Consider the following 21947-nt stretch of genomic DNA (forward strand, 5'->3'; position numbering starts at 1 on the left):
AGGCTCTATATAACACAACAAATTATTGACTGTCACGTTACAAATATATAGAAAATATCTAAACACGTAGAGTATGGATGTGTAGTAATGAATAGCTGATTGTCTTGTAGCTGTGTGCACAATGAGAAGGAGAGAGAAACAAATGTATATCACATGAAAGTGTGATAGAAGTATTAATTAATTAATTAGCGAATAAAACAATTAATAAAATGTATAGACAATAATGTTACATGTTAAATATAATGTTCATTATCTCTATGTTGTGGACTCTACATGAGGTTAAAAAAGATTATGACATCCCCACAGCCCTCAGACGTACGACGGCCTTATAAATACACTGGAACATGACTGAGGCGGGCGAAACACGACCTTATATATGATACCGTAGAGCATGTATCGCATTACGCCAGCGTAGGACGCGATATCGTTAATTCCACGTATGGCAAGCCTATACACACATCCTACAATGATCCTTACTCAATATGCATAAGGTTGACTATCGTGTGAGGACGGAGAGAGCAAATAAATCTATAATATGAAAGAGGCGTGGAATTAATTCCGTAGACAGGTGGGGGTCTGGGGGTCCGGGGGTCTGGGGTTCAGAGGCCGGGGACGCTCCGCCCTCAGCGGAGCGCCATCTCAGTGAGTCGACTGACTTCGCTGGCACAGCTAGTGAGTGACGGAGTGCATGAGGTAGAGTCAGTGACATGGTACAGTGATACAGTGAGTCGGAGGCTCGGTTGACTAACTCTATGATGAACGCGAGCCACTAGAGTCGAGGGTACAGTGATCACTGACTGTATGATGAATGAGCGGGAGTAGAGTCAAGATAGCGGGTCGCATGGTGCTGGAGGGCGGGCTGCCGGCGCCGCTGCAGCTGTACGCGGCGGCTGCGGCGCTGCCCCGCCCGGCCTGGCCGCCTTTCCTGCCCTTCTTCGGGGTCCCGCCGCCCTTCCTCCAGCGGCCGAGACATCCGCCGCCTCACGGACCCCCGAGCGAGGACTCCAACGAAGACGCCGCGAGCACTAAAGGTATTTAAAACTTACACCGCTCACCGCACTAACTAGACCGGACGAGCGGATCATGACTCCATGTTTAATTAATATAACATTATTAATCGGATTTCCGTATAAAGAAACATGAACACCCAAAAATACCCAAACAGAATCTTGTCAGATTTGTTATATTACTGTCTCGCATCTGATACTATCAACATATCCCTGCGCGCCGCCTTACTCTACATTCCTTGTAGCGTATTCCATATATTTCTTTCCAATTGATCTCACGCCGCAGTCGTGTGTCAATAGCAAATGATAATAATTAAAATCACAAAACTAATATCAGAACAAAAAATAAACACGCTGGGAATATTTAGACACTTTACTTTATTTGATTTAAACGGATATATATTTGATTTATATAACATTAGCATGCATACAATTTAATTAATAAATTATACATATATATGTATATATATATATATATATATATATATATATAGTTTCATTCTAACCGTCGCGCTTTAAATATCACCCTGTTATAAAGGGTCTATCGTTAAGTTCCTATCGTAGTAATTAATTTTATAATATATATTATAATTTAAGTAACGAAAACTGATTAATATTGAAAAATTATATTTTTGATCGACATTTAATACGACACCGTCGGCACAACACTATTGTATGTGAAACACGGAACATTATGAAGTAAAAAAAAATTAATTATTATTATTATTTTACTTAATTATTTAAAATTAATAATTGAATGTGAATTAATTTCATTTTATTCATTTGATATTTTAATAGGATTTATTTGAAGAAAAACATTTTAAAACATAACAGTTATTAATATTATTTTAATATATTTTCATTTTAATAAAACACAATGCATTGAGATTTATGTCTCGTTTTTTTTGTTACCATAATTATTTAAAATCAGAATGTTATTATTTATCAAATGAATAGGAATTTATTAATTCATTTTTATTCAGTTTATTTCATGGAGATATTTTTTTTATATTTAAAAATAATGTTTAGGTATTAGTTAATATATTTTGAAGATATATAAAGTAATGAATGATGAAAATCTTTCAACTTGATATTACAAAAATATACATATGTAAATATTCAAAACTGGAAACTGCCTGTCCTTAGTTTGACTTCACAAAACTCATACTAAGGATTCCGTTTAAGATCTTCAAGTAACTGCGGTTGAGATCGGATGAGTTGAGTCATAGAAAAATATTACCTAGCTGATAAGCGGTTCGCGAGCGAAATGACCTAATTAAATTCATTAGATCAATTAACTTATAATATCATTTTTACTTCTGATAAAACAAAAAAAAATTTAAGGTTTTTTGCATTTATTTTTGAGATAAACGGTATATATATTGCTAAATGTAAGATAATCTTTGATTACCATAATTTTATTGTTACTAACGAAAAATATCTAGGCGTAATTCATCGCGGGCTATCCGTCTTATATCTTAATTGTAAATTTATTTTTAAATTTTAATTAGATTTACATCAACAATCTGTAAGTATCGAACAAGATTATTGCCTGTCGGTTTTTGTTGAATAAACAAACTGTCATACATAGTATAGTTATAATGAGGATCCCTAATGTATGTATGACTTATCACAGCCAAGGTGCGAACGCAGACGAGCATACACTCGTGAGTTATCAGACCCAGCTCCCCGCTGCGCCGCTCGGCCCGAGTCTTTGTCGGCGTCTCGTCGGTATTAGGATGTTAAGTGTTACGTCGAAGCGTGACACCGGCTTTGTTATATATATTTTTTAAGCTATTCTGATGATTTATAAATGTCTTTGTGTTAAGTAAGCTGTTTTTTAACATCCGATACCACTGACCCCTTGATTTATTGCGATCCGGCTTGTTTTATTTTATTTCACAATAAATGCATCAAGTAACATACTAATGTTTATGATAGATCATTAATACGTCATTTTACAGGCTCCATGTTGACTCTGTACATTGTAACCAAGGAGTTTTTATTGTAAATGTCGGATGAATATTCGTTATCTTGTGTTGCGATTTAATTTTTTTAATTCGTAAACGCCCGTGAGAGGCTCATTGGTATTTATATTACATATATAGTGTTGAAGCCATAAAAATATTTTAATACAATAAACGCCTATTAAAATAGTATCGATAATAATATTAATAGAAATAAATAGAAAATAAAATTTTATAATTCAATTACATACGCTTGAAGTATTTTCTATTTAATTTTCAATGTTAATTGTTTTAGGAATGTTGTTTAGAATTTTTCTCATATATATATTTTATTATAGACGTCAGTAACGAATTAAATCAATTTGTTTGTTCGCCAAAAAACACTGTGATTCATTCGTTTACAGAGCGTGTCGTGAACTTTAAGGTTTTAGTTAACACACGTTTTTCGACGTAATTTGGCAATGAATCATTGTTTCATTGATTGAATTTTTAAATCGTTTATATGAATTAATTACGACAGTTGCTTTTGATTGAATGTATCTCGTAAATAATGAAATTCAACCACAGAGTATTAGAGATCGGTCGTATTGCTAAAAAAAAAATATATATAAACTGTATTATAAATATCTTCGTGTTCATCTCATTTAAGTATTATTGTTTTTTAAGTCAATTAATTGTTTAGACAGAACCAGAAACAAGGCAGAATGTCTTAAACTGCTGCCGTATTTTTTATAGAATATAAATTGATTACACTGTTTGTCGTTGGAAGTAATTGTTGACATTTAAAAAAATCCTTAAAGAGAATAAATAATAAACGCCTTCATTCCAATGGACAAACTCCATAGTGTTTCCTCCACAACGTACTCAAGATTATAATACGACTAAGAAATAAAAACGTTGACATTGTCAAAACATATGGAGTCATAGCATAAAAAAAGTATGGCTTAGATATTGCACAGTACAAGAACATTTATTATAACATATACTATGTAAATATACGTCTATAATAATAGACGATATGACATACAATGAAACATCACTATTCGCTACTCCAGTAATACGTCTTATAACAAAAATCTTTCCGAAAAACCAATATATCCTAATCGTTTATCGCCCTCCCCCAACCAGCGATCAAACCGGCTAACAAAAGACTTAACGGTTTTATAAACAGAAATCAAAACCATCCAAAGGAGCATCGACAGAGGGGCGAGTGATGGCCGCCCTCGCGCAGGCTCAACATTTATATCAGCATATTGTGAATATCGTAATGACGTATATTACACAGATCGTAATTAGCACTCAATACTGAGCTTACATTACGCAGATGCGATTTTTTTGCTCAATATCATTAACAGCGGGTGCGGCTGATAAAATATTGTTTGAAACGCGAGGCGCTGGTAGCCGTGGACTCAATTTCAAGGGCCATTTCCTCTCACCAGCGAACTCCGGAGTAAGATTTTTATGAATGGATGTACGGAAATAAATCCTGTTATATATAAGTAATGTAATGTTATTTAGGATAAAGTTATTTATGAATCACAGTGAGAAGGAATGTAATGATAATCAATTTATTAATGCTGGGAGTTAGTTATGTAGCCATTGTGGTGGGAAAAATTATGTATTTTTCAGTTTTATATTATGTTTATTTGATATTGTTGGTGTATTTTTTTTTTTGGATATTTCCGGATTATGTGTTTGACAGTTATGACACACGTCTCGTCTGCAGTGATCACGGTTGCCGTGGAGTAACCAGAAATCGGTGAAATGTAAAATATAATCCTAGAGCCTTTAATTATGTATATCGGAAAAAGTAGTTACATTTATATTTCTCCCACTATTTAAAACAAGGAAATAATTTTATTTGGATTTTTCGTATGATAAAACGTTTTAAAATCCGTAATTATAAAAAAGAACATATTTTTTCTTATAATTCCGATTAGAGTATTAAACACTTTATTAATATTGCGTTTAAAAATTCGCATCACATGGTCTAGTTTGAAAAATAATATGTGACGTTTAAGTAATGATATCTTTATTAATTAATAAATATGTCAAACAAAAAAGTTTAAAATAATACGATAGTTCTAATATGTCGATATATATCGTATGTAATACATCACTACTAACGACATTGAAACATATCCATCATTGTGTGGCGCCAAAAACACTCTGAAAAATCAATGAGACAAACAAGAACTTGTAAAATATTAAAAAAATCATTGACATTGTTTATAACACTACCGGTTATATTTTTACGAGGATCATAACGTATCAAAGCATTCCCAGAGCTGAATATCTCACGCTGTATTAAAAACCGATATCGGCGTCCCGGATCGCGGCGTGCCGGATCGCTTGTCGCGTGCCCCAAAACAGGCATTAGTTAAATTCGTGACGCTTTCAACTATTTACACAGTCACCTTCACCCTTTTCTGGGATTGGTCGCGGGAGACTGTTCGATTTTCCGCCAATATGTCCATAGTTTAGTTCACGGCACACCGAAATTGGACTCCAGGGTGTCGGCACCGAGTCGCAGGAAGTGTATTGGAGCAGATGTTATCTTGTTTAGTAACTATAGTTGCGAACTAACGACTTATGTTTATATTGCAGTTTTTTTTTTAATTTATTACACACAATATGCAAAGATCGAAGTTTATTCAGCCAACGTTAGCATACGGTATCTGTTGCGAGAGAGTCGTAACAGTATAAATTTCTAACTAATTTTTTTTTAAAACTCGCTTAATATTCTTCGTTCGGAACTTTGCATGTATACAAATTTAATTTCCGATCAGGAACGGAAGTGATGTTGTAATTAATTTATTTTTTATTTTAAAACGGCCTTATAAAAAATGACAAATATTTGACATCGTGAACGTGGCGGAAAAAATTACGTCTGAATTAATATTTCAATGTTCCCTTGCGATTGCTCCACACACTACTCAATATTATAACATCCGTCAAAAAAAACTTTGACTTCGGCAAAGTGTTCAACGATTCCAGTGCGAAGGAGGCCATAGCATTAAAAAATATTACACTGTAAAATAATTGTTTTGTATGCTTCATTTTTAATTGCAAATGCATCATAAATATATTATATATATTTTTTTCGTGGGACGATATAAAAAATCCTTACCCTAAACTACATCAAACGAAGTTTATTACACGCATTCGTACAAGGAAATTGTTTTAGAAAAAACTGTTATTTGTATATTGTTACACTTAAAAAAAACCGACCCCACATCACTTGGTATGACTAATTAAAAATTAAATTAGGTTTCGTATTTTTTTTGCACGTATGACTAATGTGATTTGTTTGAGATAGGAATATTTAGAGCGAATTACATACGAAATTTCTCTTAAAAGTTGATGTTTATGTTAAATTATTCAACAGAAATAACCGAGACGTATAAAATATGCATGCGCATCACAAATGATTACAATAACAGATCCGCGTCTGAAACACTATTAACGCTATAAACAAATAGATTACGCAAACAAACTTAATAATCCTATTTGATCCGAGCTAATGTGTAACCCTGAGAACGGCGAGGGTCTCCGAGACCTCGCACCATAACTAACCCCATTAAAAAGTGGCTTCAACCCTCCAATATTAATGTAGCATAAAATTAACCCGTACGTCACGCCCGGTGCTCGCAATATTTAAGTACGTCGGGGTCTAAGAAGCCCGGGGCTCCGGGGCTCGGCCACTTTTTCTTTATGGTGTTTCATTAACGAACTAAAATCGTTCACATCGCTTGTATTCGAACTTACTCTGAACCGAATAAGCGAATGTACTATCAGGGACATGTGATAACGAATGTGTTTGGTACGCCGATATGGCGATGGCGGGGTCTTTGTGCTTAACATTTAAGGCGTCCCAGAGGGCAGGCGATAATAAGTTAATAAATCTGAACGAATAGTCGCATGATAACGCGCCTCGCGGAAGACGCCGCGTCCCAGTGTGCTCTACACGCCAACAACCGAACTATAATAGATGAACAGCTATTGTGTAATCTAAAACGACCAACAGCGGCACGTTTTGATTATAACAAACGAGGGCACTTCAAGAATAAGCATTAAGTAATTGTTTGAGGAAAGAGTTATATTAATAAACTTATGTTAGTGATTTTTGTATAATATTTACGGATTGGACTAATAGACATTAGGTGTTGTGAAGCAAAGTACTGAACAGATTCCGATGAAACTTCAGATTAATGTACTCGCTTGTCATGACGTTAGTACATTAAAGTACTGGAATAACCAATCCATACACGATCATGGAACAAAAACGTAAATTACTTAACTATTTTACACCAACCATTTAGATGCTATCAATGTTAACTTTATTTCAATGCTTGTAATATCTTAATTCGATATATAAAACGTTTGAAACCAGCTACACGGATCAAGCTTGGATCACATGTGACGCATGTCCCCCGAGGGAGTCATAGCCGGGCTGCGCGGAGGAAGAGTTATGTGCACTTCATTTGGATAACATATTAATTGCTTGTACCGGGGTTCATTATTAGATCATCTGTTCCTCTGATAACGCTCCTGTTATCTTTGTTATACTTAAAAACGGACTTTCACATCGAAGTGATAGACAGTTAGTAGTTACTTGATCGATCAACACAGTGTTACACAATGAGTTGGTGGTAGGAAGAGAACTAGCACTAATATTATTACATACAATTATATATATATATATATATATACGATGTACTTAAGATATAGCTGAAAACTTCGAAACGTATTTTGCAAAGCTCTGTCGTTTCTAAGATCGTGTTTAAGACCTACAAAACTAATACATAATATATTATATAAAATAAATATTTACAAACAACACAATACAATAATCGGTTTGTAAATCAAAATGTTGAAGTTTGTAAAACTTAAGTTAGCAAAAGATGAATCAGATCCCGCAGCTTCGAGAGACTTATGGCCCTCATGGGAGGGAGGAGAAGCCATGCAGTCGGAACAGTCATTTTATAAACTGAATTTGGGGAAGATCACTATATTAACGGAGATACTATTAATGTACCGACTTTTGTTATAAAGCTCTTTATAACGAGCTTTTTATAAAGCTTTTTGTACCAAACTACCTTATACACATTCAAGTAATTAATACAACAGTTATCTCATAGTTAATTTTAACTTTGAATAAGGTTTTTAATATAGTAAATGTTCTAGCCAGCTTTTGTCCACACAGAAACATTATTTCCATCTCGCCTCTGTATAGCCTTATGTCAATTTATTGGACTGGAATCAAACACAAACCAAACCCAAAATATATAAAATATAATATAATGAGATCTAAGATTTTCGCGAGTTTTATTCATTTCAATGAAACTGGTATTTTTCGGATAAACTACGCGTGATTTATTTTTGTAAAAAACTACATACTCCCGACGTTTCGGTTACTTTTCAGCAGCCGTGACCACGGGCAGACGAGATGTCACATCATTTTCATTTAAATATAATATGAATGTGATAAACGATATCTATGTACATATTTACATTACAGCCTTCCGCTGACCAACAATTTAATAGCCAAAAACCAGCCCCAACATACTGTAGACAGTAATAACCCACGCGAATATTCCGTCGGCGTGTTAAAGTTTTGTTAGAACCTATTTTGTTCTGGAAGGCTGTTAAGAAGGCTTGTGTAATGTGTAGTGTAATTTATCAAGTTTCAATCTCCCGAGCTCCGGGCGGCGATGGCCCGCGAAATCATTCGCTAAATATAGTAGGCGCTTTGGGTCTCTGTTTGTACTGTGATTTATTTTATTTTACCGTTCCGTATATAAAATACTGTTTGAAGGATAATGGCTATTAATGCGGGGACTATAGATAGAGAAACGCCATGGACGCGTTCGTCTTAATTAATATAAACACCTACCTGCTGATATTTATATTCAAGTGTTCAATTAAATCAGTATCATTAATATATGATACGTTCTGAAACTTCGTCTAATTGTTATTTGTATCTCAACCAAGCTATTGTTATTACAAGTCTTGAAACTATTTCCATTATTCGAGTTAAGGTAAACACTAAAAAAAAAACCTCGTCCGATTCCCGTCCAACGTCACCGATCGTGCAGCCACATGTTTAGATTATAAATTATTACTTTATTACGGCTGAATCCAAAAATTAATTTCCCGGGATCGATACGAAATGATTGGCGTAATGATTGCACGCGGCGATCTGCCCCGGGCGTTATATTTTTAAATAAACTTTATAGTTAAATAAATGTTATATAAAAAATATATATATATATATTTTTACATATATTTTATGTAACACAAATTACCAATCTCTGTATACTCTGTGAAAAATATTTCGTCTAAAACCTTGTTAAAATTCGATCGTAAATAACCGAGTGTTTAATAACATACGGTTAATTTTAAATATAACTTCAGAATGCAGTCAAATCAAAGAGAATATGAATGAGGTCGGTGAAACGGCGAGAGGCGTTTACCGAGAGCAATTTAAAAAAAAAATATATTGAGTAAATACTAAACAGCATCATATAATCAGATTGATAATATTATAATGTCTTTATGAACGGGAATCGGTATCGGGAGTAATTGGAGCAATTACCCAATTGCTTCAACCCACAGGCAATTACAACACTTGGATGCTGGATCGATTTTAATGCGATTCTCAAAAAACCGCTTTCCATTTAGTGTGAACACGGACTTTATCAATTATTGACCGATGCATCGTTTTTGAAGTACGGTTCGGAAATTAATGATGTCGTTTGTCCCGCGTATCACGACTCTCTTTCTACCAATGAATTTAACACATAATAAGTGTGTATATTTAAATGGCTGTACAGGAAACATTTTAGTTTTATTTATAAAAAAAAGATAAAAAAAGGCCTTAATGTTATCAGATATAAAATCCTTCAAATGTATCATTATTAATTTTCACGGTGCGGACGTTATTACGAAATGACATTTTTTTTTTTTGCGAACCCTCCGGATACATTCGGACGTATGATTACAAGAAAAAACGGCGCATGATCATACACGGTAATTGATTCCAGGAAATGAAATTACAAAGACGGGCGATATCTTTATAACGTGGCTCTTAGCGCTTCAGGTTTTTTTTATACGGACGGAATTCCTCTGATACGTAATAAATAGAATTACGTATTTACGGCGCTCGGAAAAGAGATTTATACCTACTGTCATTGTCAAATATCAATTTGACAGATAGTATAATCTTTTATTATCTGTGATATGATTGAATACGTGTATTTTTAGAATGGTAGCAATGCTTTAAATACTAAAACGTTTGCAAATTTTAACTTCACTATCACATCTAGCGTACTGCTTACATACTGGAGTCACAAGTAATTAAAATTCAATAAAAGTACGTGAAAAAAATCAATATCTATGTTGAACAACAAACATTAAGCCAATATTCACTTCACACGGGTGCATCTTGTTATTTTACTGTATAAGAATTGCAAAAGTGTAGAAACGCTGGCGAGCTGCGCCAGTAGAACGGAAAATAATTGGATTACGGCCATTACAGATATTTTCTATTAAGCATGAAGCGATGGAGCCATAACTTGGTATCTGCTGGATCTGGACCCGCAAAGAATGTACTTAATATTTCTATTGAGTGGGGTTGCTTGTCATTGATGGATTTACTGTTTATAACCTGATCTTATCTACGAGTATTCCTATATAGCGAGGTCATGGATAATCCTTGATTATACAGCAGCCTCTATAGATATATCTGCGTATACGTTTCGATAGTCCTATAGATACTGATACAATTACCTTAATTGATTTAATTATATTCTTAATCTGTTTTCTTCTGAATACATAATTTAAATTATTTCAAAATTTAATGAAAATACGTTTTTTATATTTGGCCTGATATTAATCTATATATGTACATATTTAATGTAAAAATATATGTTTATATATATATCATACTTATAGGAAGGATGAACAGAAAATCCTTTAAAGTGATTTAATTGTTTTAAATATATTCTTAGCAAAGATTTAAAATCTCAATGACAATTATAGTCTGTTGTTTATTATTTTGCTGGGATTGTGAATAATACATGAAAAATATATTATAACAAATGTTCTATCGTCTCGAATATGATTAAATTAGGAATGGGTTAAATCAAATATTTACCCAACGATTATGTTTATTGCTTGAAAAAAACTCGTCTATGATGTTTTAATTTTATATTAATATTCTTCAAAGCATCGACCGCAGCGATGAATCCGAATGTACATAGTGCATACAATAAATACCTTAATTTTCGGTCACAAACCTCAAACCAACAAGATTAGCGAACCCTTCCCCAACACTTTGCATCTACAACATTATTTATAACTGAACAACGGAACAAAGTAGAATTATTAACTCTAAGAATTTATTAACCGTTGTATACAGCCCTCAAATAGATACTTAGTAACCACCTACCTCCACTCCCTGGCGACGCTAAAACATTGAGGAGACGAAATTAAAGCGCGCCAAAACTGTTCGCTCGGTGCCCAGGACGCTCGTTTGTTTTAATACAATAACAGATTACATCTCTTTCACTCCTCTCATTAGATGCCGCTGTCTCGCTCACACATTTAGCCTATCCGTTAAAGCCTTAAGCCACCGTTTTAATCATTGATCTATCAAGCCGTGCTGCAGATCGACCAGTTCTTTGTATTTCATAAATCGAAATGTCGATCGTTGATATTTTTACATAGATACAGATAAAAAATGTGATATTGGCGGACAGAGTAATATCATTTATGTCAACAAATGTTGCCAGCCTCAATAATTTGTGTAGTTCAGGGTTAGATAAATGTATTAATATGTAATTAAAACTTATGTATTGATATTTAAGTGGCAATCAAATCGCTTTGATGAATTAAATACTACGAATAACGAAAACATTGCAACAGAAGCGTACACCTCTTAATCACTTCTAATTTATTTAGATTTAAAGGCAGAGCGGTTAATTTATGGAGGTCCCTCGCCATCCAGCTCCGAGCTTCTCCGGGGACCATTTTTAATTAAAATCACCGGGAGAAAATTAGAAATTATATTCTATTTCCAGAAACTTGTTCTGAAGCTCCGTTTGTGATTATATCATGTTTACGAGCCCCGGGCCGCGCTTTTATTTTAACTGTTGTTGGATTGTCCAAACGGGCGGTGCCGTAGCTGCCGACGCCGATGCCTTTTATTGTGATGTCTTATTCATTCCTCTTACACGACGCTGATTGGAAATATTTTCGCTTTAGTGACGGTGTAACAGAGCAATAAAAAACAGAGCTTTATCGCTTTCATAAAAGATGGTATTGAGTTTAAAAGTTCCATCGCTTCGGTTTAAAAAGGCTGTGGCTTATGGTTGTGAGATACGGTACATTTGGGCCCGGGTTATAGGTCATTACATGACCTATAAACCTGGAGACTTTAAACGTTCACTGAATAATAGATCTTAAAGCTGGTATCAAAGCCAAATCTATACCGTTAAACGGTTCGTCAATATCTTAACGAATTAATGTGTCGACTAAGGTTCTAACAGCCAGCGTTTATGAACATGATCCAGGTTAAATACTGGAGATGTACCACCTGGAAACTGTGAAAAGTCTAAGTTCTCTTAATTTCCAGGTGGTCTCGCTGATGATGATGGCGATAGCGGCAAGCGACGCCGCTCCCGCACCAACTTCAACTCCTGGCAGCTGGAGGAGCTGGAGAGAGCGTTCCTTGCGTCCCACTACCCGGATGTATTCATGAGGGAGGCGCTGGCGATGCGCCTTGACCTCAAGGAGAGTAGAGTTGCCGTGAGTACCGTTTGAGTTTAAACTTATGATATCTTTATACAGATCTGATAGACTAGGATTTATTTTACGCCTAAAAGAACAGTTCTGTGTTCGACCAGAACATGAATAGTGTGAGTGTTTATTTTACTGTTTCATATTTAAAAAAAATATCAAGCATTTCCTTAAAAAAAGGTTTCTGTATAGAGATTTCCATTCACGGAAATCGTATTGTACATTGTTCTGTATCTATCGATATTTAAATTATTAAAAAGATAAATATATCTAAGTTTATTGTGATAAATACGTTGGTCACCTCCTTTGTAACCCGTCTCGGTTGAATGCTGTAAGTTTAAATTTAGAACAGGAATACATAAAATATGGCAATCAAAATGGCGGACATATTAGCTTGATCACCGTCGCGTCGGATATAAACAGCAAGTAACACCGCGTGACAGAGCAGTTAACGCCGTAATACGAACATATTTAGCTACAAACAAACTAACATTGGACTTATGTCTTAATTCTTCACACCTTCCTTGTACTTTACGACTTCTTTTAATAGAAAATGAAATTAAAATTGCCTATTAATTTATAATTAAATGTCTGTTATTGTGATAATTATAGCTTTATGGTCGTTTGTGGATTTAGAGTTGGTCTGAGTTTTTAGCTTGTGAGCTGAGTATTTTTCAGTGCTATTTTAAATTTTTTGTAAAAAGAATATTAGGATGTTTGGGTGCATATAAATAAGTCCGTTGTAAACGTCACAGAAAGGTCCAAAAACGCTTGATCCGTCCAATGAACCGTGAAATTCGGGTACGGAAGACTGTTGCGGAAACATTAGAAAATAATGCAAAGATTAATACCATTATAAATTTGACCATAAAAATATATCGATATCGACATATTAGAATACTGACCGACATTATAAGCTTCGTTAAACATCCTTTTAATTTCCGACGTGGAATTCGTGTGTAGTATTAGTTCTCTTAACTAAGTACCGATAGTTTGAACGTTTTTTTATAAACTTTTGTTGATTAATAATGTTAAGGTATAAAATTCATGTCAAATACACGGATATAAATATTTCGTTTGTTGAAAGAAAATGTGCAAAATAATTTCTTTCATAGTAAAATAAACAATCTATGTTCATATACTGGATAGAATTTGTTAAAATATTAAAATTTAACTCTAATAGAAAAAAAAATTGGTTTAATTTGACTGGTGTTCTAAATTTGAAATTATCGCAGTCCCTTAGTGTTGAAGGGAATTACACGTATTTGTCCATTTAGTAAAAGTATCCGAACACGGATTCGTTCAATATAAATGAGCGGCTATCTTCCTTATTTCGTGAACTGATCTAAGTGAGCTCTTGGGACGTGCGCATGCCACTTACGTTAGTTGGCGGTTAGCTGATAAAACATATTATTAAATGATTTGAAGACTATTTTATAACATCACATTTTATTTTTTTATAACATAGAAAAAAGGTAACACAAATTGTCAAGTATTGTGAACTGAAAGTTTGGATACTTGTCTAGGAATTAATTTAAATAGTTGACATGAAACAGCCTTTTCTGTTTTCATGATAAAATATAAATATAGCAAAACTAGTACTCATATACCACAGAATATCCATAGACTATCTAATATTGTGGCCACGAACTAATTTATCAACGGCGCGTAGTGGCGGCTGTTCTACATCCTTTTATAAATTTAATATAAAATATAAGCTAACCTTACTCCTTATTAGGTTGAAAACAAAATAAATCCATATAATCAGTACTAAGGTCGATTGTATTCGTAGTTTATCGCAACGAATCTCTCACAAAGACGTACTGGCCGGGCGCTCCTAATAGTTGGTATAAATCAAAAGATTGCCATCTCGGCGGCACCCCTGGGACGCGAGCGAGACGGCACGATTGAATAGCATAGATTTAAATGGTCGCGTATGATAAGGACGGCTATATATTCAAGAGCTACGGACCGAAACGCGACGCAGGGATGTCACAATTCGATTACGGCTCAATAAAGTTTAAGTGACTTGTTTGTGTCTGTAAAGTGGATTTTTTCTTTCTTTGATTTCCCTATTTGAGTTTGTCGGGTTACGTTCGTTTTGTACGGGACTTGTAATCGACGTACCATTGTATATTATACAATTTGGGGTTTCCTTTTTGGTATATTTTTACATTGTAACTTATATAATTTGTATGAGTGCATATACTGTTAGCAATTAGTTTATCATGTTTTGCTTAATTTAATTATTCAATATTTAAAAGCTTATTGCTTTAACAGTAACACATAATAGCACAATATTTCAACACCAATACTCAAAACACCGAAAGGAGCGAACGTATCACGCAAAGCATTAAAAGGCCATTTTTTACCCAAAATACCAAATTCTAATCTAATTTCACCCCGCAAAACGTAAAACTTGCGAAAATGGCTCACCCGCGCCGAGGTAAGCGAGGAAGTATCGACTTCATTTTAAAATTCATAGCATAAAATTTACATTTATATGCCAATTTCATTCCCAAACTGAGCCGCAGGACGCACACATCAGCATTCCGAACACATCCGCCGCCCTCAAGTAACAGAAAAATATATATAGAAAATAGCGCTACATTCTGCGCTCCGTTGAGGAAAAAAAAAAGAAAAAGCGCGAAGTTTAAATATGGAACACTAAATGGAACGCTTAGGCGACAAAATGTGGATAGAATATAAAATTTAAGGACCTCTCCCCGTCCCTTTCTCGCCGTCATAAAGCGTATCTGCCATCTCGCTCTCCATATCTAACACGAGCCGCCTTTACCGCCCTGGGCTTAGCGGTAAAAGATAGACACGGAAATATCCCGAAGCCTCAGATATATAGCCCGTAAATAATGTTACAGCACTAAACATGCAAATGATTTAGTGTAATTAGCGTGATAAATAAGACGTTAAAGATAACGCGGATTTAATAAGAAGGTTCTATATGTTTACAATGAATTTTATTCTATATTATAAATATGACTTGTAACGTAACAGATTAAGCGACGTATAATATTTCAAATAAAGTTATTCGCATAAAAAGTAATATGAGATGAATATAAATAAAATGATGGTGACGAAAAACATCCTTGTCCAGCCAGAGGGAGATAGACGTCATCTGACAAACTGGAAATCGGGAAAAATCCCCACAAGGGAAGCTACCTAAACGTATTTATTCTTATTTACACGAGGGCTGGGGCGAAGGCGCCAATTGCAGACACAATGGAATGCCAACGAATGGTTCCTTATGAATTTCGTTACATTCTTTAAGTAGGCTGCACACAGGGGAGGACCTACTTACTCCGCACGATCCAACTACAGTTGGGGTGAATCTGATGTTTGATGAAACAATGAATATATTTAGACGCTTTATTTAAAACCACAGATAACAAAGATTTTGACTTTTTGATCAATCTGACAGCCTATTTAAAATGACATATAGTATTTTTTTTAATGTTTTGATTTTGACAGATTGTCATGAATAACAGATTAAAAACGTTATTTTCGTGCTTCGATCGCTGGAAATATTTTATCTGTGCCCTCCTCTGTGAGGTGTTCAGGGGGAGGGTCATTAAGTGGGTACAGGCCATTACAGCGCGTTCACATTCTATTCCCTAATCAATGTATTTCGATTAGGAACAGACTGGCTTTAATTAAAAGTTAGATTGTTTGTGTTCGGATCTTTTTTGCTGTACGATTATATATAACAGGATGACACAGTAATTATAGAAATAACACTTAATAAAAGAATATTAAATAAATATCCTTATAAATATACATTTTTAATAATGTACCTATTTGCAATCAAATAGACTAACTGGGAAACTAGAAAGTAATTAATTTTATATACTTGTTATTACTATCGCTATAATAATTTTATTGCTTATAATAATAGTTGGTGAAAAGTAAACATTAAATTAATACATTTAAGTGTTGTCCAAATTATGTTTAATATGAATCGCTGCGTCGCAATAAAAGTAATGTTTGAGTTATTTTATTTCAGTTCTAATAACGTCTAGCAATGTGAAACTTCTTTTAGGATGTTTTATATTACATACTAGTTTCTGCCCGCGACTTCGTCCGTGTGAACATCGGTATTGGGTTAAAAGAAAATCTTTTAAAGTGTATTTAAACAATAGACACGTCGACCAGACGCTAGCGACATCTAGAGCCTGTATCACGTAACTTTATTCAATGTTATAAGATAAAGATAATTTATAGTTTACTTGTCTCATTGTGAAATCTAAGCTAAATTACAGTAAAGTGTAGTCAAAATACATCCTCACGAACTTAAGCATTTATTATATAAGTAGTATTATAAATTGTTCCACATTTTTCTAATTCCTTTTTTTATTCCTCACCGAAAGCTATAAACTAATTATATACATCCTCATTACCCAATAAATACAACATCTTAAGTAAATAAGTATTTATTTATTTCATTGTTATTTCGTCTCAGTTATTGTTTAGTATTTGCGCACTTACCTCATTATCGGTACTCGCCGACCGTAACTACACGTGGGGGGATTTAATAAATTAAATTTCGTTATATTTATTATAATGCTAATAAATATGGTCATGATAATAATTGTCAGGTTTTCGCCTTCTGGGACGGACGTTTAATTTTGTCGGCTGTTAAATATAATGTTATATTTTATTGAATTAATCCGTTGTCGGACGGTCTCCGTAAATGCTTTCGTTCGGAATGACACGGGTCAGTCGTAAAACTCTTCAAACACATGTCGTCCCACCACAATATGTTTGAAATATAATAATCCTTTATTAAGTATCCTTTTAGGTTTTATAGACTAACGGATACGAATTATAACTTTCAAATGTGTTAGGTTAAAATTTTTAGGGGTTGTTTTTTTTCCGTGTCACTTTTTTTTTTTAATTTACGGCCTTCGTGTATGCTAAATGAATAGTATATTCTGCCAAGGTCATATAAAATATTTGATTGTTAAATTCTTCGTTAATAATTGTCTGACTTAGTCTATACTATGTTTCTTATATTATATATATTATATAGGTATGTGTGTGTGTATTTTTTGTCGTTCTAGGTTCTGTAAAACCGTAAAACGTATTGTCTTATTCCAGTAGATAAACTCAAAAATAAAGCTAAATTTAAAATTAAAATTCGTTCAATAAAAAAACGTTGACATTGGCATTATACACCACAATTTCAGAATGAATGAATGAAGCCATGACATAAAATTTAAAAAAAATGGCTGGCAGTCCTTTTGCTTATCTATGTTTTCTATAGTATTATAAAAAATGCTTTATAATATAATGAAAATCTTTTTATAAAAATAAACTTAATTAAGTTAATTGAATCGAATAAACTTTATTATCTCAATCTATTGAACGTCGCTATCCATGGAATGTCGACATTAAGATCCAAGGTTCTTAACAAATTAAAAATACATTGCGACTTTATAATTAATCCCAAAGAATTTTCAATAATAATAAAATATGCGATCAGCTCTCATGTTTCGCGTCGTTATTACGAAATCCTAAATTGTTAATTTAATTTCAAATATTTTGGAACTTATACAAGTATATTAAAATTATAGAAGCAGACGACCGTTGATGACACCACTTAAATAATAACACAATTCCGATGAAAAACGATTCTTTTATATAATTTAACTAACATATTATATTTCATTGAACGTATATCTGACTGCAGGGACCTGTGTGAGAGATAGCCGCGGATTGAGACATTAAATATCGATGGGCACACGTTTATGGTAATGCGAGCGTGCCGGCGCATGCGCCCGCGCACTAACAGACATTACCCAGCCATTACATACCTGGATTTGACATTAAAAATTCGCATGCAATTTTATTTTATTAATAGAAATGTTCTCGTATGTGATAAAGACGTAATGACGTACGTTGTGATCAGTCGGTGTTGTCAGTAGTGGTGTTAATTCATTACATAAAAACGTGAATAAGATTTGATTAGGTTTCGGCGAATATTGTTTTGGTATAAGAAAATATATTTTTTTTTTGTTCTCAATAATAAATTTTAATTCTATTTAGTCTTACCGTTTCAGCATCTTTGTCAGTGATCATAACTAATAAGTATGCCAATTTTTTTTATTCGACACATAAATCGTAGATATCCAGATTGGGACATAAAAGGAATTCTTTACCTATTATATTTTGTTGATAGGTATGGTTCCAAAACCGCCGCGCGAAGTGGCGTAAGAAGGAGCACACGAAGAAGGGTCCAGGTCGACCAGCTCACAACGCTCATCCTCAGAGCTGTTCCGGGGAACCGATCCCACCCCACGAGCTGCGAGCCAGGGAGAGGTGAGCGGGTTACAGGACGTTATATTACAGTCCATGATGAAAATCATACTCTAACTTACATTACAATCCAAACACCTCTTGAAGTCCTATATTTATATAGGCTAGTTGAAGTACTTCAAGATTAGGTTTTGTCTCTGAAATCTTTTTAAACATTGTTAACTTATCTTAAGAGGTTGCCGTACATGCCGTACTAGATATATGTTAATGTTCTTTCTCATAATTTGGTATGAGTTCAGTTTGCAATAGAATTTATATTTGATCTGATTTATATTTTTAATAAAAGACATGTATATTCGCCTACACTGGAGATACAATTAGGTTCTATACTAATTAGGCCCTACAATTTCCAACAGGGCGAGAAGAAGAAAGAAGCTGGCAAAAGCTCTTGAGAGACAGGCGAGGAAGCTTCGAGCCAAAGGCATCGCGGTAGATCTCGAGGCCTTGAAGGCCGAATATTTAGCACAGCACAGAAACAGCGGTTTGTACTCCGACTCGGACGGAGACATAGATGGAGAAGAATGTATGATAGATGTAGTCGGCGGGGACTCCTGCCACGACTCAGGTCCCGAGGACTTCTCACTATCAGGACGTCTCCGAGCCCCGCCCGGAGCGGACGCTATCAATCATTCAGACAGCTCCACATCGGATGGCCACTCGGCGCGTAACTTCAGCCCGCTGCCGGACCCGCAGACATCATTCTTCAAACAGTTCACATCAGCCGCCACAAACTTCGACAAATTCGACTTCGACTCCGGCCGAGCCGTTTCCTTAGACCTCAGCGGTAGTTCCAACACGGAACAGGGTTTATCCAAGAGCGGGGGCGCGAGGAAGCACAATCCGTTCAGTATAGAATCTCTCCTTAACACGTGAAAATGACTTTAGAGCGGCCCACAGAGGCTACCGGATGTTGATTTTTCTCTTAAACCGGCGTCAAGTGAAATGTTCCTTTGCTTTAATGTAACTGATTATTGTTAGTCCTAATCTTCGTTTAAGACTTAAAATTTTACATATCTCTTTGTGAATATTAGTCGGTATATGTATTATATAGATTATAGTGTAGTGTAAATAGTTATTATATTTATTCCTTCATTTCGATTTTTATATCTCACAAACTCTGGGGCAATATCATTTTATTATTGTTTGTTGATTATTCGGTATTTTATTTTTTTTCATATTAAATAATTGTCTATACTTTTTTTATATATATGATATCTTAATAACAAACCAATGGCAACTAACTGTCCATGATATATGGGGATAGTCGAGTGGTTTGGAACACCATGGCTTATATGTAAAGGTTAGCGCGTATCGTTTCGTGTTCCGAGTAATGCCAATACTAGGTACCTTCCATAAGAGGATGGTAAATTTTATTAGCTGGTGCAATATACAAGACTTTCCCTTACTTAATATTAAATTAATTTAATATATATTTTTAAAGCAGTTCGTCTGAACATTTACAAATATTTTAATTGTTCTCGTAATCGAATATAATTAATACCACATTAAATACACTAACACAGACGACGACAGATATATATATATATATATATATATATATATATATATATATATATATATATATATATATTCCATACATTCAACTACATACATACTAATAAGTATTTAAATGACTCGTAATAGCTTTCATCCCGGTTTCTAAGAAAATTCGCTTTTATTAAATTATTTGGAATGAGAATAAACACAATACACTCAAGAATCGTAAAAGGGTAATTAGTTTCTGGACGGAATGAACGCTCGATAACAGCCAATTAGCGCAACACGACCGCGTTATAACGATTTTTGTGCAACTTAAACAACCGCAGAGACTTCCAATAATATAATACTATATAAGAACTATTGTGACTTTATTTTATTATATAAATATTCATATTTATATATGTTTGGTATTATTTAGGAAGGATTTATTTATAGGTGTTCTGTCTGATCTTTCAAAGCAACTTGATGAAACATAATCTCATAGCTGGCTTAAGGCATATTATAGGTACGCGTGCGGCATTTTAACAATATATTTTTTTTATTTAATAGTTAGTTCAATAGAGGTATTTACAAAAAACTGTTACACAATAAAGAGAATTATTAACAAACGAAATAATATTCTCCGGAAAAAGAAAAACTATTTATGTTATTCATATTATGGTATGTACAACGTATTTTTTTTTTTTTTATAAAAACTTTACAAAGAACCGTTCAACGGAATATTTTATTCTGCCACAGGATTTCGTAAGACAGATCAATAGCTTTTCAAATATTTTGTTTCGCGTGGAGCAACTGTATATTATATTAAAATAAGATATTTGTATGCGTTTTGGTAATGGATTTATATAATAGAAATAGACGTAGGAAACACTAATGTATATTTTGTAGCAGAAAAAAATATATTAGGTACAAAATAATTAAGTTAATTTATATCAATAGTTGTAAAAGACGTGATACGTGGAATTGTAAATGATCACATTGGATAAGATGTAAAAAGTTATGTGAGTAATTTATTGAATCAAAATATAACATTATTAAACACATTTTCATTGTTTCATTTCATTTAATTACTTATTAATATTTTTTTTTATAACTCTTCCTTCGTACATTTATTACGACTTAAACAAAAACATCTACAAATATAAGTGTTGGAAGAATTTAACTTATATTTAAAAAAAACGTTAGCCTAAAAAATAGTTTGTCCAATATTTATTAAAACTATAGAATAATTCCAAGTTGTTTTTCCGTCAATAACACAGTCAGCTGTTATCACGTACCGCCATATTGATTCTGTTGTTCAATCCTACTTCCTTACCCCTCCTTCGCCGTCGGCTGTAATGTA

General features: G+C 33.9%; 1 protein-coding gene across 3 annotated transcripts; it reads left to right on the forward strand.

Annotated features, from left to right (window-relative positions):
- The first annotated feature begins 612 nt into the window (after positions 1-612).
- Positions 613-21648, forward strand: LOC116776608 (homeobox protein unc-4). 3 transcript variants are annotated; one of them, XM_032669843.2, is made up of 4 exons: positions 613-1031; positions 12612-12784; positions 18969-19108; positions 19462-21648. In XM_032669843.2, the coding sequence occupies exons 1-4, from the start codon at positions 809-811 to the stop codon at positions 19976-19978; spliced, it is 1053 nt and encodes a 350-aa protein (XP_032525734.1). In that variant the 5' UTR covers positions 613-808; the 3' UTR covers positions 19979-21648. The 3 variants fall into 3 exon arrangements, with proteins under 3 accessions (XP_032525734.1, XP_032525741.1, XP_061377347.1); XM_032669850.2 differs by having other exon boundaries at positions 19471-21648; XM_061521363.1 differs by having other exon boundaries at positions 19474-21648.
- Positions 21649-21947: the final 299 nt, after the last annotated feature.

The sequence above is a fragment of the Danaus plexippus genome, chromosome 8 (assembly GCF_018135715.1).
Source record: "Danaus plexippus chromosome 8, MEX_DaPlex, whole genome shotgun sequence".
NCBI lineage: Eukaryota > Metazoa > Arthropoda > Insecta > Lepidoptera > Nymphalidae > Danaus > Danaus plexippus.